The sequence below is a fragment of the Triturus cristatus genome, chromosome 2_2 (assembly GCF_964204655.1).
Source record: "Triturus cristatus chromosome 2_2, aTriCri1.1, whole genome shotgun sequence".
Classification (NCBI taxonomy): domain Eukaryota; kingdom Metazoa; phylum Chordata; class Amphibia; order Caudata; family Salamandridae; genus Triturus; species Triturus cristatus.
In genome coordinates this window covers 118011641-118029930 of record NC_140582.1, presented here as the reverse complement: position 1 = coordinate 118029930, position 18290 = coordinate 118011641, and the positions used below count along the sequence as shown (strand labels likewise).

The following is an 18290-nucleotide window of genomic DNA, read 5'->3' as shown; positions in this document are numbered from 1 at the left end:
AAGGCATTGTCATTTACAATGCCAATAGCTCAAACTTGCGTAAATGCGAGTCCTATTGCATTGCAAATGCTTGTTTTGACCTTCTTGTCAGGTCAAGCACCTTCCGGTGAGGGAGGTGGGCTGTGAGGCTGGCTGAGCGCCTGTTTTCTTTGCCTAGGCGGTAGGTACTAAGGAGGGACTAACAAGTTTTTTTTAACTAATCAGAAGCCAGCATTTACAAAGGGCAATGGGTGTGGCATCTATTCCATATTCCAATACAGCATGCCGCAGAGCAGCGCATGCGCTGCCCAGGCTCGACCTAATAAACAAAACAAAATCTGAAAAGAATTTGAGTGACGCAGCTTTAATGTAATGGCTGAAAAAGGCTGCCCCATAGCAACCAATGGCAGAAGGGGCTGACCCAAATGTCCTCTCTTATTCAGGCTCTGTGAAGCGCTCATGCATGGACGTGGGACACTTAAAAGCCTCGAAACCTGCTTTTAAATCAGGATTTCAGTTAGCACATGCATCAGATGATATGGAATCTTTTCCCCGAAGCTCTGCTCTTTCTGTGCTTGACAGAAAACTTGTCCCGAGCTCTCGAAGAGTTAACGTATAAACGTCTGAGAAGACAAATGCTACTGTGTCTTTCAGATGCGGACAGGATTCTGGCGTAATCGGTGGCAGGAGGAAGCAGTTCCCGCCAAGGAAGGCTGTCATGAGCACTTCTTTATTACTGTCAAACAGGCCAAAGGAGGATGTCTCGGGCAGACGCTCGCTGGCCCAGTCCTTCACTGATGCTGAAGAGAGAGACGGAGACAGACATTTTGTTTCGGGCAGTGATGGTCCGCCTCTTGTTAACGGCTTGGGTACCTTACTTAAGGGACGCGAAGAGCTCTCCGCTTAACAGTTAAAGCACATGTTTTACTTTGAAATACTTAAGTATTCATTCTAACAGGTGGTTTATGTGGCAGTTGATAGTCTGTTGGGACAACACGGAAGATACTTGAAACCATATTTTCATGCTCCTAAGAGATCACTCGCTCGTGCGTTTTGCTTTGGCCTTTTTCTTGAGACACTTTCTGGGAAGCTTGCCAATGTTTTTGGATATCCAGCATTCCGTGTTTTACTCTTTGACAATATTCAGTGCTTTGATTGGAAAAAAACAAGTGCAGGCACTCACCAAATTGTGATGTGGACAGGGGATGGGTTTTGGGGGCGGGGCTACTGGGAGTGCTAAGGGACGCTGCCAGGGCCACACATTTAATTTGATTGAGATTTTCTTGGTATGCAGAGGTGAATTACGATACTAAAGCATGTCTGGCATATTTTGAGTATTTCTTTTGTCCTTATAGGTACAGAAGGGTACATTTAATATTAAAGTGTACGTCTCGTGGTACAACGCTTAAATCGCATATGAATTTCGCAAGCTATTTTCCTTAAAATCTTTGCAAACGTTTAACTATGGTTAACCTTCTTGGCTCATTGCCACCTAGCAGACATCACCCAGCTGCTCCTAGATGGCACAGCTTTGCCTCAAAGCTCCTTACCTGCTGTAAAGTCTGATTCCTTCTTTCTGGAGGCGGGAAAGCTGCTGAGAGCTCGAGCCAGGATACCTGCTCTGGCTCAGTTCAGTTTCAGGTCCTCTTGCACCCTCCTGCCCAAAATAAACTGAACTTTGACGTTGCATCTGCCTGCCAACCAAACTGTAATCTCGTGTGCAAAGAATAAAGGCAAAATGGTGACCTTTCTTGTAATACAGGAGAGGAAGAAAGATAGCCATCTCAAGGCTGGATTGCACAATGTGAAAGCAGAAATTCTGGGATCAATCCGGGCTTCCCTACTTTATGAAAATGTGTGATTTTAGGCACGTTTTTTTTATCTCACCAAGCCTCCTTTTTATTTATTAGCACTTATGATTTGTGCTGTTCAATCACATTTCATGTTAGATTTAATACACTGTAATGTTGCTTCATTTATGAAAAGAAAATGGGTAGATATTAATGTACACATGAAAAGTATCTTACTTCCTAGCTCACTAATGGCGTTGTCATGGTGGGAGCACAAATGTTTCTAACTTAACTATCACTTTTATTAAACGCCTCTCAATGCTGTGATATAAGCTTATGCACCACGGTGAAATGCTTCCACATGTTTAAAAATACACTTTTATTTCAACGTTGGTGTTTTCAAGGCTCACCTTGTGCACAGGCCTTTGAGGCCAAGCCAGATCTCCCTGGCTCAGCTCTGGCTGGGCTCTTCTTGTTAATTTGTTGATTAGCCCACCTCTGCCCCTCCCAGAGACCTTCCAGTAATCTAAGAGAAAGTGGCTGATAAAAAACAAAATGCAATCATGTTCAAACACTGCGGACAAAGCAGGTCCGCACTGGAGAGTGTCGCCTAGCACTTGTTACAAGCGAAGCCTTTCCGAGCAGCAACGTGCAGGGAAAGGCCCTGTGTTTTTTTAAATTCCAGATGAGTCCAAAACAAAGACTGACGTTAAGAGGCCATCAGGCCTCCTTTTGATTGAGTGTCCTCGCTGGGAGATATCTGGGCCCTCACGCATAGATGCAGATACAGTGGAGGGGAAATAAAGGCTCACAGCTAGTTATTACTTCACTTGTACTTATGAGAGGTATGCTTCTGACTTTGTTCAGACCCTGTATATAAGACATATGCATGCACAGGAAGAATGTCAGATGTGTTGGTCTGTTCCAGTAGTCACACAAATACCAATATGAATAACACTGTTTAATTTCTTTTGTGGCGCTGCTCATCCTAATCCAGGATGTCGGAGCTTTTTACCTCACACGTACACATTATATAGTTACAATAAATCATATTAATGTACAGGGTGTGTTACATTAGACATTGAGGGTTACAAGGTGTAGGAGCCACATGTCCTTCCGAGCTCACTGCTTCCGAGCTCACTGCTATAGTAGAAGGATTACAATTAATGAACTGTAAGTGACAAAAGGATCTTGGTGTTAAAGAAGTTACCCACTTAGCCATCTACATAATATAGAAATCTGTCATCTGCTTGTCACATGATGTGCTTTGATAGAGACATATTAACCCTCTGTGCTCTTCTGATTCAAAACTGGGACTAGACAAAACACAGATCCCTCCAGCACGTGCATTAACCTCCAGAGTTATCTTACCTTTTTTATTATTCCCTGAGATTTACTGGACACATACAGATTTCTGCAGAAGGTGCCTGCAACAATTAACCAGAGCAGATTTACTGCCACTTTTCTCCTTGTTGCCAATTTCTTTGTGGCAGAGTTTTAAAATATCACTGTATAAGTTGAGGCCAAGATTTTGCGTTCTAGTTGCGTTACCTGTTTGTCCCAACTTTTACGCAAAACCTCATTTGTTAAATATTGTAATGCACTCAAATGTTTTCATGATAGATCTCCTAAACCTATAACCTATGTGTCAGGTCTTAAGATCTGTTGTCATTTCTTATGATGTGAATTCCTGTGAAGTCATGGGCTGTGATGCCACTTCCTGTGATGCTGCGTGAGATGTCATGCGCCATGATGTCACTTGCATACTGCCTAACTTGGTTAGTCCCCGCCGCTACTTTAAGACTTGTGCTGTAGGTGAAAGCATAATCCTGTTGACATAAAATATGGCTTCTTAGCACTTTCTGATTTTAATTCCTTATGCAGTGAAAATACTTAATCTGCTAGAAGTAGGAAGTAAAGAAGCAAATTTGAATTAATAATGAAAAGTCGAGCTATGATCTGCCTTGAAAATAAAAGTAAAGAGTTGAAAACTTTTGGGAGGCAGGCTGAACGTCCAGCCCCCCCCCCCCCCCCCCCACCCCACCCAGGGTAAAAGCGTGCTGGGGATCATTTTTATAATAGATGATTTTAAAAGGAAATCGACTCACTGGCTTGGTAGAAGTGAACAAGACGTGTCAGGAGACACTTGTCTACTCAAATGGAGGAGGAACTCCTTGTGTTGTGCTTCTGAACCGTGAATGCATTCCTTCGAGATTATCTTCTGATCCTTAACGTTATGACCTTGGGCCGAGAGTTAAACTGCCTGTCAGCACATGCAGTAACAGAGCGTGCTTTGTGGTTTAAAGATTAACAAGTGTTGATGTGTTTGCAGCTGTGTTCAAAACTCAATTGAGCACAACCTAACTTGTCTTTTTATGCCTCAGTGTGTTGTCAAAGTAACCTTGGTAAACATGGATCCCGGTTATAAATGCTAACAACTTGTGAAATCCCAATTATAAGTTTATAGCATAGTAGTTCTGAAGCAGTTTGCAACGATTGATTAAATTGCACCTTTCATTGAAGTAAACAAAAGCGGGTCTGACAAGCGTGGCCCACAATTCTGGTTATAAGACTATCCTATGCTTCTTTTCTTTGCTTTCTAACAGTGACTGCCAGCTAGTACTCAGATACTGAAGGAAGAACTCTGGAACTTTTTTTATTACCTATTTAAGTTCTTCACCAGCCAGAGGCTGGGGAGCTGTTACTATAGCCTTCTACCAGCCACTACAGGCCCGCTTTAGCGTTAAAGGTCAGTGCCGAAGGTGAGGGCCTTTAACAAGGTAGTGGGCCTTTATTGGCAGGTAGAGCCTGCTACTGAGAGCTCTAAGGTTATTAGAACATTCTCCCCTAAATGGCAGAATGTTCTAATTTGTAAAACAAAGGCCTCAAGGAGCCTGAGGGGGGTTTAAATCCCCTCGGGCTCCCGAGAGGCTTTTGTTCACAGCAACAGCTGTGAAATGGAAAAACATGTTGCTCTCCAGGCTTCTACCAGCCATTAGAAGCCTGGAGCACTCCATTGTCTTCAATAGAGCGGTCAATATTCCAATGTTCTAATATGGCATAGGGTGTGGAGAGGGTGTTGTTTTTAGTCATCATCCAGGATCCTTACAGTTTCTGCAACAAAGCAGTCTCTGTGCCTGTAATGAGCCTGGCAGAGGTAAGAACCACACTTCTGCAGATAACTGCCAACAAACATGTTGAAAGTGGTATCTTTTGGCAGGGTTCTGTATCTCATGGTTTTTGGTAACTGTGAAAACTGCATCCTTATTTAACACTTGTGAAACCATTCAGTACCAAGACTTTGGAACAGGAGTTTTTTTTCCAAAAGTCCGATTTAACTCCTTGAGTAGTGCTACTCGTGGATGGAGCTGTTGCCTTAACATCCCTGTGGAACCTTGGACGGGTGATGCGCAGAGGCAAGCGTGAGCAGTGAAACGTCTGATGTGGTTTTTTTCCCCTATACGCCCCTGCTGTTACTCTGCAGTTACCGCATCACACAGTCTGAAGTAGTTTCTTGTTTTGTCTTATACTCCTGTTTCTCTTGAGATCTTGGACTCACTTGTGGTAGTGGATGTCGGTACTGCGCTTGTTTCACAGCAGTTTTATCTAACACTTGCGTATGAGGGTGTTTTATGGTGCTTTACATAGGAATGGGGTCATGGTAAAAGATAAATACACATTCTTAATTCAAATTTAATAAAACAAATGTACAACATCTAAGCATCTATGGATGTAGTGTATAAAAACATAAGGTCTGTTTTCTTTATAACCTCACAAACCGAGGCCATGAGATAGGGCTTTTTCACAGATAACGTTGTAAATCCTGTGAATAGTGATACTCAAAGAGGGAAGTGTTTTTGTTTGAGAGGATGAGGGCATGGTTTGTGGCCAGTAGATAATAACAGGCTCATGGGATTTATTTATTGATGTTCAATCGTTTTCCTTGCATAATTGTGGGGACGCGCTTCCTGAGAGCGGGAGACACAAAATTTAAAATCCTTACCTGCCGTGAGGGGAACGGCCATCGTTGGGGGACATAAAACCAAAGCGCGGTACCATCGCCGCAGTGAGGGGAACGGCCATCGCAACTACAACCCCCAGCATCCCAAGCCCCGGGTGCTCACCGATGACGGCGTCTGGCAGAGCCTGGGACACTCAAAAGTATTCCTGGTGCCCCGCAGCGCGGGACGCGCTTCCTGAGGGCGGGAGACACAACATTTAAAATCCTTACCTGCCGTGAGGGGAACGGCCATCGCTGGGGGACTTAAAACCAAAGCGCAGTACCATCGCCGCCATGAGGGGAACGGCCATCGCAACTACAACCCCCAGCATCCCAAGCCCCGGGCGCTCGCCGGTGACGGCGTCTGGCAGCGCCTGGGACACTCAAAAGGATTCCTGGTGCCCGCAGCGCGGGACGCGTGCGGGCAGCGCCAGGGCAAAGCCCGGGCCAAGGGCGGGCCCGTCCTAGGCCGTCAGGGGCCGGAAGAGGCTGTGCTGGGCCACCCCTCTGTGATCTTCTCGACGGTAAGGTGTGGTGGCCGCGGGGTCGAAAATAGATGATTGGTAAAAAGAGGGTCACTGGAGCTAAGCTAAATGGGGCGGCAGGGGCCACTCTGGACTCGTATCTAGTTAGAGCTGCAACCGTGTTGACTGCTGAGATAGAAAGAACAGAAAGGCGTCTGTCTATGGAGGTAATGAATGTAACATCAGCTCTAATCCACACTTCTGATGAGCCTCCTGATGCTCAACTGTTATCTTCTCCATCACCAACGCTGGGGATACCTAAAGACCTGGCAGACCTGCCTGTGCCAATCACATCTCTTTCCATCGCTTCCGTTGGGAAGGAAGAGTCTAGAACTGGGTCAGTACACTTTGATGATTCGCCGATTATTGTCCCCTCCTCCCCCGCCCCCACTCAAGTTAGGCGTACAAGGACGGCGGGTCTGGTACCAGGTTCGAAAGTTAAGAATCAACAACCGGGAAAGGCTTCTAAAGCTGGGTCGGCCCCTCAGCTAAGTCCTGAGTCCCTCTCCAAAAAACTTTGGGTTAACATCAAGGAGAAGATTGATACCATCCTGGCCCCCCTAATTTGTAGATTGGACTCTATTGAGGAGATGGTTACTGCTCTAGAACAAAAACTTAGATATATTCCCTTGAGTGTACATCCCCCCCTGCTAAACATGGCACCCCCTTACGCTACTGAACAGCCTGAACCTCCTGAGACTACAACGCCAATTGAATTTTCCTCGAATGTTGACGCTCCTTCTATATCATCTGGAGCAGGTTGCCCCAACAATGCCCTAAAACCTAATTGTCCTTCATGGGTTCATAACCCCCTAAATCCACCTGCCCCCAAACTAGGGCAGCCTTCCAGCGCTTCAAATCCAACTTCTAGGAGTCTTTGTGAAACTGGTTGCGTCAAGGGGTTTACGTTAGTTAGGGAAGCTTTTCCGCTGGTCCTTGTTCTCGCCAACGTGCCACCTTTGAGACCCGACCAAATGGAATCATCTACCACCCTGATGGACAAAGCATTATTCTGGTTAACTAACAACATGGACATTAACGAAAGGGGTGGCTATCAACTGGCTAAAGAGATTATTATGGCTAGACGAGTACCATGGGTGGGCACAAATGCGAAAAAGCTTGGGGGGGATTGTATTGTCATTAATTTTTCCAGGAAGGATGTATTACCTAATGCACTTGCTAACCTGCTTCCACCCGAGAAAAGGGTCCCTGGTATTATTCCTTTAACGTTGGATTTTTTCCAACCGAGTGTTATTCGGAGAAATATAAGTTCTAATATATCTAGGGTCCAGAATGGCTTGTTGTTTAGGAGGGTACTTCGAAGTTATTCAACTGATCTTAGTTTAGACAATAGATATTCTGCTTTGACAGACCTGGAGGAGTGCGATTGACTCTGGGTGGAAGCCATAAGTTTAGTGCCAGCTCCCTCTGCATGTATTCTACAGCCCTTTGATCGGGCAATAAATGATGGAAACAGTGGAGCTCTATGTACTCTAATATCTGATGCTAGGAATTCCCTACTGTTAGCATCCTCTGGAAGTAACCCAGTTTGTGAGCCCATAAGTCCAACCTTGTATGGAAACCAAAATGCCCCTCCATCAAATCCTAGAAGAGGAGGTAATATGTTTATATTATCATGGAATATCGCAGGTATCGGCCAAAAACTTCTATTAGAGGATTGGGGTAATTTTATTGACAAACATGATATTTGTCTAGTACAAGAAACATGGGCCGTTGAACCAGTATTCCGGATGGGGTACCTTAATTTCTATATCCCTGCCTCTAAAAAACTCCAAGGGCGCCCCGCTGGTGGCCTGGTGATATGGGTTCGCCAAAGTTTGTGCTGTAGAGTTGTCCCTATACATTCTATCGGAAGTGACATCCTAGCAATTAAACTCATTTGGCCTCATGGGTGTACCCTAGCCTTATTTAATGTTTATGCTAGGGGTTGTAGGGGTGGGCTAAGGTCTGAGGTAATAACCGCTTTGGATCTGCAGTTGGACACCCTTCCTGGTTGCATAGCACCTATTGTGGGAGGAGATTTTAATACCACCTTTGAACCCTTGGGAATTGAGGAGCAGGAGATTACCTCAGCCCAGGATATCAAATGGGGTATCCAAGCACTAGAGCTTCCACTCGTGAAAAGATGGACTGATGCTGCTATTCAACTTAAAGCACTATGCCTCGAAAGAGGGCTTAGAGCTGCAAATGGCCGTACTAGATCGGACCCCCTTGGGGCTAACACCTTTGATAATGGACGCCATAGAAGCCGGATCGACTATCTATTGGTAGACGTAAGGCTTTGGTGGCGCCTAGAGGATATGAAGGTAGTGTGGCGTCTGGAAAGCGATCATAACCCCCTCTGTTTAGATTTCTTGACAAGAAATGAAGAGAGGGCTGTGAACCCAACAGAGGCCCTAACATCTCCCGATTTGGTTATCTCTAATGATAAGCACCATATAAAATGGAATAAGATTAGGGATTATCCTTTGAAGCTGGCAGCCCTTAAAGCAGAGGTCATGAAGCAAACAGCTTTTATTGAGTCTAGAGCTACTAGTGCCGAATTCCCGCAAATTATAATAGATTCCCATTTATCCCTCTTTGCCAAGCTAAAAACTTATTTTTTTCAAGCTTCCAGGAATGGTAAGAAGGCGTCAAAATTTAATAAGGCCGGATGGTTTAACGCCAACTGTAGGCTGGCCCGCCAGAAATTGATTGAAGTGCTTAAATCTAAAGATCACTTTGGAGTGAGAGATGCTAGAGACAATTACAGGCGAGTGCAAAGGGTGGCAAAGAGAGAATGGGACTATGAAAAGTGGCAGGAACTCAGAAGTGCTGTGTAGCCAAAGACTCTAAATTATTTTGGAATATTGTTAATTGGGATCGGGGAGGGTGTCCGGAACCGCCCCAAAATAATGTAGCGCAAACGCAGTGGCTTGACTTCTTTATACCCCAGTATGCTAGAGGCCCCATAGATCATGTCTCATTTATGAATCCTTCTAAATGTTATCAAGGTATGGTGTTTTCCCCAAAGGACGTAGACATAGCACTTGATTGTGTGTTGGATGGGAAGGCCCCCGGCATGGATGGTATTCCTGCTGATGTCTTTTTAAGCGATAGACCAACTTGGTGCCAGTATATAGCCTTTCTAGCTAACGCTTTGGCCAACGGGTCCCCAGTTCCACCATCCTGGAAGGGAGCCGAAATTATCCCCGTTTTTGAGAAAGGAGATAAATCTCTTCCTAGCAACTACAGGCCCATCAGTCTTATTGACTCTATAAGAAAGTAGTGGGCCGATTGGTGCTAAACAAAGTACAAGTGTGGGCTGAAGAAGCAAAAATGTTGTCCCCGTTTCAGGCTGGGTTCCGTTCCTGCACTAGCACCATTGACCAGGTTTTCCGGTTTATTACCATCTACTGGAGAACCGTGGTCTTGGGCAAGGGGTCATTATATGTCGTCTTCGTAGACCTCAAGTCGGCTTTCAACTTAGTCCACAGGGGAAAACTGTGGGGGGTGTTGGGGGAAATGGGGATGGAGCTGGAATTGTTAACCCTACTTGTGCGCCTACATGAGGACAACTTTGCAAGGATCAGATGGGGGTCACAGGGGGATGTTACCGACTCCTTCCCTGTCGAGCGTGGTGTACGGCAGGGCTGTGTGCTGGCTCCCATCCGGTTTTCTTTGTATATCAACGGGACGGTTGAATACCTCTCCCTGATACCATCTGACGCCCCCATCCTGGCGGGAACTCGTGTCCTGGTCCTCATGTTCGCGGACGATACACTGATCGTCACCAGGACCCCGAGTGGTCTACAGAGGGCTGTGAATGCCTTTAGTGACTTCTGTATAGAAAGAGGGCTCGAAATGAACACCTCTAAAACGAAGTTCTTGTCAATCAACCAGCACAAGTCTTTCAAGGGAAGGATTTTATTCAATAATGTGCCCCTTGAGCAGGTGGATGCTTTTACGTACTTAGGCATAACACTACAAAAGGACATGGGCTGGAAAAGTCATTTGAACCTCACAATTTTAAAATTTCACCAGCATATAGGTGCCTTGACAAAGAAGCATAAAATGTCTCTTACAAAACCTGTCACCCCGGCCCTTGAAATTCATAACATTAAGGCGGTGAGCTCAGCTCTAAATGGAGCAGAACTGTGGGGATTCAATGACTTAAGATGTATAGTCCTGGCAGAGAACACATTTTTACGTTGCCTCACAGGGGTCCCCCAAAGTACTCCGATGGTTCCTCTCCGCCTAGATTTGGGCAGGAAAAACATAGAGGATATGGCAAAGCTACACCCGCTTTTATACTGGAGGCGTTTATGGTCTACGCCGGAGCTTTCACATTTTGCTCAGGGCCTTAAAGATGTGATTTCTTTAGATTGCTTTCACAAAACAGGATGGCTCAAAGAAATTAGAACCATACTTACTAAGCTTGATTTGGTGCACCCCTGGGACAACCCGGAGACCTCAGTTTTTCCAACTAAGATGGTTCTAAAGCTAAAATATTGGGAATTGTTTTTCTCAACATCTTTTCAATCTATTTCTGCCACTAGTTTATCAGGCCGGTTTTTGGATTTCAAATCCTGGCCTGTGTGTGAGAAGTATTGGGATCTTATCGAGAAGCCATTTGATAGGAAACTGTTCTTCCAATTTAGGATTGGTTCTCTTCCTATTAAATTTTTTACACGTAAATGGGCTTCTAGTACTAGTGGCAAGTGTCATAATTGCTTGATAGAGGATGAAACCATTCCACATGTATTTTTTATCTGTCCACTATATGCGTTACCGCGACGCAAATGGCTGAGACCAATTTGTTTGTTCTTTGGTACACGGAGTTGCATCTCCGCTTTAAGAGTTCTAGGCTCCGATTGCAGTCCTCATATAGCTATTGCTGTCGCTAAATTTTTAAGTTGGTTTTGGGCCAACCACACACGCACTTTAAATTCTATTGCTACTGTCTAAATTCAAACAATTGTTACCACACCCATGCACTGATATGTGATGTTCTTTTTTTTTTTTTAACTAGTGAAATTCACATACAAATGTTTTATATGTTTTTATGATTTTTTTAATTCATAGTGGAGCTTTATAGAATTTAATATTTTTTTTAATTGTGCTAGTGTGTATTGTAATATTTCTATATAGTCTTGTCATGTTTGTTGTATCATTTTGTGCTTTTATGATATATGTCGAAATAAAGCTTTATGAATTGAATTGATTGTAAAATGGCAGAGAAGAACTGATGTCTCCCTTTAAAGTACATCTATAAAATAGATGCATGGAGGTGAGAGACTGTTTTTAAAGTTCTCTAAAAAAAAAATGTGCAGGTGTGAGGATCTACATTAGCATGTGGTCTTCCCACCTCTTTATTTTTATAGTCTTAGATTGATGGCGGTTTCCGACTCTGGCTGCTGAACAACTCACAGGCCATGCGCTCTGACCCTTAAATATGGAGAATACTTGCATCACCCCATTTGGCGTATCTGACTTTATGTTAGGTCGGGGTACAGTTGCCTAGAGTGTAGTGCTAGTGCCAAAAATATTAGGTGTAACATTTCAGAATACATTTTTCTGTGATGTTTAAAAGTTTGCTTCTAAACATTAACTTGCCTGTGCCGTGTGCCTTGAAGCTATCTGGCATAGTTGCATAATGTGTAGAAGTAATGCATGCCAAATATGAGGCTGGTACAGAATTCAAAGGTGCTTTCTGACTTCACAGGCTGAAGTAACATTTGCAAAACTTGTTCCAAGTATAAAAGTCGTATTACCCTATAATATCCGTTGTCGTGGCATTCAGTTAGTTATTACAAATTTAATTCATTGGCCAACTTAGATTTATGAGATGAAAATCACAAAGGTGATGTCCAGAAAAATAATTAATTTCTACTTCCGCTATCACAGCCCCATAAAGTTGGCCTGCTGTGTTCTTTTAGTAATTCGATCTCCCAAGTCCAGAGCTCATAGGTTAGGTATCCGCAGTAGCCATTAGGACCATCCTAGATAACAGAGGGACATTTATTGCAGATGCCCTACTGGAAGAATCTTGGAACATAAGTCAACTCGTATCGGAGGAATTTCAAGGGAGGAAGAGGGCAGGAAAAGTAGCGGAAAAGTCACCAAAAGGGCCATGCAAAAGCAGAAACAGAACTGTGGAAGTTACCTGTTAATGAGAGCACAATAGATATAGTGTAGGCATGCCCTTCGTGGTGACCTGTTTCCAGCCAGGCTAGTGCCACACCTTTAGATAGATGGCCAGGACTGAGTCCAGTTTAAATTTGTCTTACCGATTGTGAGAGGGGAGTACTTCATTTTAATAGATCAGCGCGTCCATGGCTAGCATAGCTCCAGGAGCTGGAACAGCTTGCGGCCGCCCCCAGAAATAGGGTTTGTTAGTATTGTTTTGAATAGGAGTCAAAGGAAATGCTCCAAAGTTGTCTTTGGCCTACTTTTGAAGCTTAGTAGCCCTCCACCAACCACTGTTGGGTTAGGATTATTTATTGGGATCACCACCTACATTAGAGAGCAGTGCTGGCCTGGGAAGATCCAGGATGAGGTAGGAGTCTGCTTGTTGTCTTCGTTGGAGAAGATTTCGGCTATGCAACCGGGGTTTCTTCATACCCATGACTCTGGAAGGTGTTCTCAAAGGATCTGAGCAGCAGTCTTTCTGATGTCCTTGAAGAAATCCAAGGCTAGAGAGCATTTGAAGAAAGGAATCATTTGGTCCAGTGGGTTATAGCTCTCGGCTGTTCTTAAATAAATCAATAAATAAAAAAAATAAGCAAAAGAAGGGTTAGAGGGGTCTGTCTCCCCACCACCATTACTTGGATCCCCCAGAAAAACTCCTATAAACGTGGAAGCTGTGGAAGCATCCATGAGGCACTTGTGCAGCTTTGGATAAAGTTGAGGCTTTCGTTTTGGAACAGACTCTGAAGCAGAGGTTTAGGGTAGTCTGTCTACAATCATTGGAAAGTTTGCTCAGAAGAGCAAGTGGGGGGGAAAGGGATATTTCAGTGTACCAGCATGCAAACCAGTGACCCTGCCATTCCTCTCCCAGCCTGGGTAAGGCAAAACAGTTTTCTGTTGCCTATTTCTTTTTTGGTGCAAGGGAAGCATCCATTGGTTACTTTTTCACAATGCGGACAGACTACCATTATCTTCAATGGACTCTTTTTGTAGATTCTTAAACTTGTAACTCGTGAGACCCTATAAAAATTTCTCTTTGTTTTACTAAATTGGTTTGGGAATTTTATGGTTTCATTTCTTGTTTTGCTGTTGCTAAAATGCATTTTATCTGAGAGAAGCCTGTCCGTTTGAGCCACAGCTAAATGGAGTAATAGTGGGATTTCTCATTGAAATCAGCTTTTTACTTCTTAGAAACTTCGGTTACTTAGTTTGCGAGAGCTGGTCCTTGTTTGCCTCCCCCCCACCCTCACAAGTAAATATTTGAGATTCTTACTGTAACAGTTTTGAGGTCTTTGTCTTTATGGTGGTACGTTTTTTAGGTCGAGCCTGGGCAGCCCATGCGCTGCATGGCATGCTGTATTAAGGTATGGACTTAAAGCCCTGCCCACTTTCCGCCCTTATTTTTCATTGGTTTGTATCGTTGCCTATTGTGAACTGTGGCTTTTCATTGGTCAGTAGGCTTAGTAGTCCCTCCTTACTACTGCCTTGCCTCATTTTGTAACCTGCCATGAGGCCCACCCCATGTTACGTGTGTTGTTGCTCGGTAGGCTTTAATTACAGCCTCCGAGCACTATTTTCTGAAATAACTTTGTCCTGCCTGTTCTTGCAGGACACCCGCTCTGTTAACGCCAAACACAATGCAATAGGTCTCGCATTTGCGAGAGTTTAAGCTATTGGAATCATGAATAATGCCTTTTATCTGTTTTTAAAACACATACATAAATGGCATTGTCCTTCACAATGCCAATAGCTGAAACTCTCGTAAATGCGAGACCTATTGCATTTCAAAGGCTTGTGCTTTATTGGCACTCTAGCTATCTCATATTGTGCGATATTGTAAAACTACTGTTAATATAAAATGAAACTAATGATTAATGTCTGTGATATTTTATACAATGAAAGCAATATCAATATAGTCTGCCAAATTTAATGATGTGCATGGGTATGCATGGTGCTAGGTTCAGATAATATAGCTTTGGGTTAATGCCAGAAATTGAACCCTAGTGGGAGTAGCTCGAGTTAGCATAATTCTGATATTTATCTATTTAGGACCATATCTTTGGGAAATAGTTGCTTGCTATGCTCGTATGCTGTATGAAACAGTAAGTGAAAGCCAACGCATTTTATGTGTTTTGGGTGAGGCGCTGTATTCTATTAGGACCGAGCAAGCCATCCCTGTGCATACGTACCGGTGTATTACATTTTCAGATTTACTAATTAATTTTTTCTAGGAGAACAAATCATGATTAAAATTCTTAAGAAGTTACATTAGTTTGGAGATGTTAATTTTAGATAAAGTTTATCAGACATTTTTCATTAATAATTTGTCCTGGCTTTCATATGCAGATTTAGAGAAGGGGATAGAAATAAAAAAGTTGAATATTTTTTAGAAGGTATATTTATCTGACTTGGAACTTGAGTTCATTAAAAAAAAAAAACCGACAAAAAAAACATTGTTGGCTATTCTGTATTCTGGCCAATACTAAAGATAATAATCCTTTCACTCCTACCTTTCATGGGTTGTACCCTGCCCTGAAGTAAAAAGTGGGTTACCACCAACTAGAAACCGAGATTCTCCATCAAAGTTCCAGCTGTGGGCCACATGTGTTAGAACCTTAGGGAAGAAGTATTGCCTGCCTGGCTTGCTTAGCATTCTATTCAAGGCTTAGAAGACTTCCAGGGACAGGGAGTCTGCTCTCCAGGGATACCACTCTTGGACATTTTCTCTGCAAGGATTGCCTCACATTTGTATACTAACAGGTTTGTGTCCACGATTTGTTGGAAATCAAAACATTGAAATTTACCTCAAACTTAACGCGGCGCCAAGCCTTTGGTGAATCTGAATCCTTGTAGCTCAGCAATCTATCATCATAAAGCGAAAGACCAGAAGTTGGACAAAACCATATTAGCAAAGCTGTTCGTTAGAAATCATAAAATACTTCGTCATCATTGTATTCCATTGTCGCTTCACTGTGTAGCAGATTCGTGGCTCTTAGTCCCTGCTTTAGCAGCGTTGCATTTCCCTATGCCATGGCTTCAGTATTGTCATGTAAGACCCAATAACTGGCTTTGGTTATAAGTACTTGCTTTTTAACTGTCTCTGCACCGTTTCATGTGCTAATTAAGAGACTTGTATCAATAAGAATGCATATGCATTGCTGGAGCACCAAAATCAGTTTTAAGCACTTTTATGGCTGCAACTAATTTTGCAAAATGTAATGTAATTGACCCATTCACTAAAAGGTACTGACAATATATTTTCATAAGTATTAAGTTTATCTTTTTTTTCCTTTGACAGTCATGACCGAACAATGCAAGATATTGTTTACAAACTTGTACCAGGCCTACAGGAAGGTAAGTCTTGATTGGTGTCACTCAAGCTATCCAAACAAAAATAGTACATACCAGGGTTTGCTTGATTTTTGGTAGAGGGATGGCCATTCTGAGTTTGGGAGAGTGGAATTTAACAATGGTATATGAATATGAGCCCCCTCTTAAAACTCTATAATCTCTGGTCCACTCGGGGAGGTTCATGGAGAATTTGAAAATTCTGCGCTAATGTTTTTTGTTGATTTTTGTCAGAGACAGTGGGAACTTTTGGTGCATTGCATTCCATGAGCTAGGTGTTTTGCAAAACGTAATGTATTATCTTCTATCGAAGTTACATTCTCGAATAAAGTTTTTTTATTGAAGGTATGCGTTAAGGTCAGTACTAGTAACTAGGTCAGTAGGAGAAAGTTGTGACGTTTTCAGCTTCCTGTAGGTGAATATTACCTCGGAGTGGCTCTTAATTTTCGCACTTGAGGCCTATAAACCTTTGCAGTATGCAAAAATCTTTCCTTGCTTGAACTGTTGATCCACTTAGTTGAGAAATATTAACAGGGGAATTCCTATCTCTTGGGTTCTTCATTTAAATGTGTTTTTCTATTTAATATTCCATGCATAATCCTGTTTGGATGGTGTCTTCTCTGTCCCAAAAACGGATCCGAGATTTTTTGAGGGGCCCTGGAATTGTCTTCCTTTGAGACACAATGCCATCACTACAGAAAAGACCTTGCATCCGTTCTGCCAGAGATAGCGTCCAGCCTGTATTTTTAGGTTTGGCTACTGACCATTTTATCTGTTTCTTGACCTCATGTCACCAACTTACCCAACCCCATCACGGACTTTGTCGCACCACTCGCCCTTGGTGCTAGCTATTACATCCTACTCGGAGCCCTGAATTTCCACCTGGAAGACCATGCTGACCCAAACACAAGCACACTCATTGAAGACCTTAGAAGCCTGGGCCTCACCCAATGAAAAAAGGGACCTGCCCACGTCACCAGACACCTCCTGTACCCTATTTTCACCAACACTGGCAACATTCAATTGGAAAATCCCAGTCCATTCCCCTGGACAGACCATGCACTAGTCAAGTTCAGCATCCCTGTCACGGTCCAACCTCCAGGCCAGCCACAATACCCACTGGCCCAAACACAGCAACAGTCTCCCTAAAGCCATCAAGATTTTCAACAACTCTAATCTCCTCCTTGGCCCCCCTCAAACACAGCAATGCAACAAGATACAAGCCCAGGCTAGTAGGTACATAGAGGAACTTGGACTGATGAACACCACTGCAAACAGCTGGAGTGCAAATGGAGAATGAGCCAGGACAATGCAGACAGGAGCACGTTCAAATCCACCCTAAGAGGCTACCGCCAAATAATCGGGACTACCAAATGCACTGATCTGGTGGACTGCATTGATGCCTGAACCCACAGAAGCAAAGAAATATTCATCATTGTGGAACAGTTCACCTCCCCTTCAGCTGCTTCCAGCTCGATCACCTCAAAACTTCTGCAACAGTCTGTCTCAGTTCTTCAGCAACAAAATCACAGGCTTTTAAAGCAACTTCAGCCCACAATCTGACCCGACAGTCCTCCCCAAATGCCTTTCCAGTCTTCTCCAAAGAAACAGTGCTAACTACATGACCCGTCATCACCCCAGAAGAAACTGCCACCACCATGAAGTCCATCCAATCAGGGAGGCCCATCTGTTTCAGGCCCAACCTCAGCACGGAAACTGTCTTCATTGCTGACACAGATGACATCTGCATGGCTCTAGACAGAGGAAATACGGCAACCCTTATCCTCCTGCACCTCTTTGCAGCATGTGACACGGTCTTCCCCCACAATCCTTATCCAACATCTACACGACATCGGAATCCAAGGACAAGCACTCTGATGTGTCTGCTCCTTCCTGACTGCAATGACACCTCGGACTCCTGCGATAACATGTACAGAGTTCTGCATAATTCCTCCCTGAGCCTGGCTCTCTTCATCATGTACATGATCGCTCTAGTCCGCATTAAACTCTCTCCCAATATCAACGTCCTATACTACAGCGATAGTACGCAACTCGTTCTCTCCTTCACGAACAAGACACCCAGTACCCAGATCAGGTTCAATGCCTGCATGACTGGATTCACCAAGTGAATGAAGACCAACTGTCTAAAGCTGAACAACGACAAGACTGAAATCATGATCTTCAGAAAGAGCACATCACTTTAAGACTCCACCTGGTGGCAAACAGAGCTAGGGCAGACACTCACCCCCCACCCACCACCCATGCCAAGAATCTCGGGATCATCATCGACAGCAAACATAACGTGACTGCTCACCTCAGTCCTGTCACCTCCTCAGGCTTCCATTCCCTGAAGATGCTGAGGAAGATTTTCAAATTGATCCCAAACAGCACCTGGAAATCCATCACGTACTCAATGGTCACAAGCAAGCTGGGCTATGGGAACACCCTCTTCCCAGGATC

The 18290-nt window shown here is 43.8% G+C and overlaps 1 protein-coding gene across 2 annotated transcripts in view; it reads left to right on the top strand.

Annotated features, from left to right (window-relative positions):
* PCGF3 (polycomb group ring finger 3) overlaps positions 1–18290 on the top strand; it is a 326964-nt gene that overhangs the window by 291179 nt on the left and 17495 nt on the right. For both annotated transcript variants that reach the window (XM_085641122.1, XM_085641123.1), the window contains one exon: positions 15781–15836. In XM_085641122.1, the coding sequence (XP_085497248.1) occupies positions 15781–15836 (56 nt within the window). The remainder of the gene's footprint in view (positions 1–15780; positions 15837–18290) is intronic.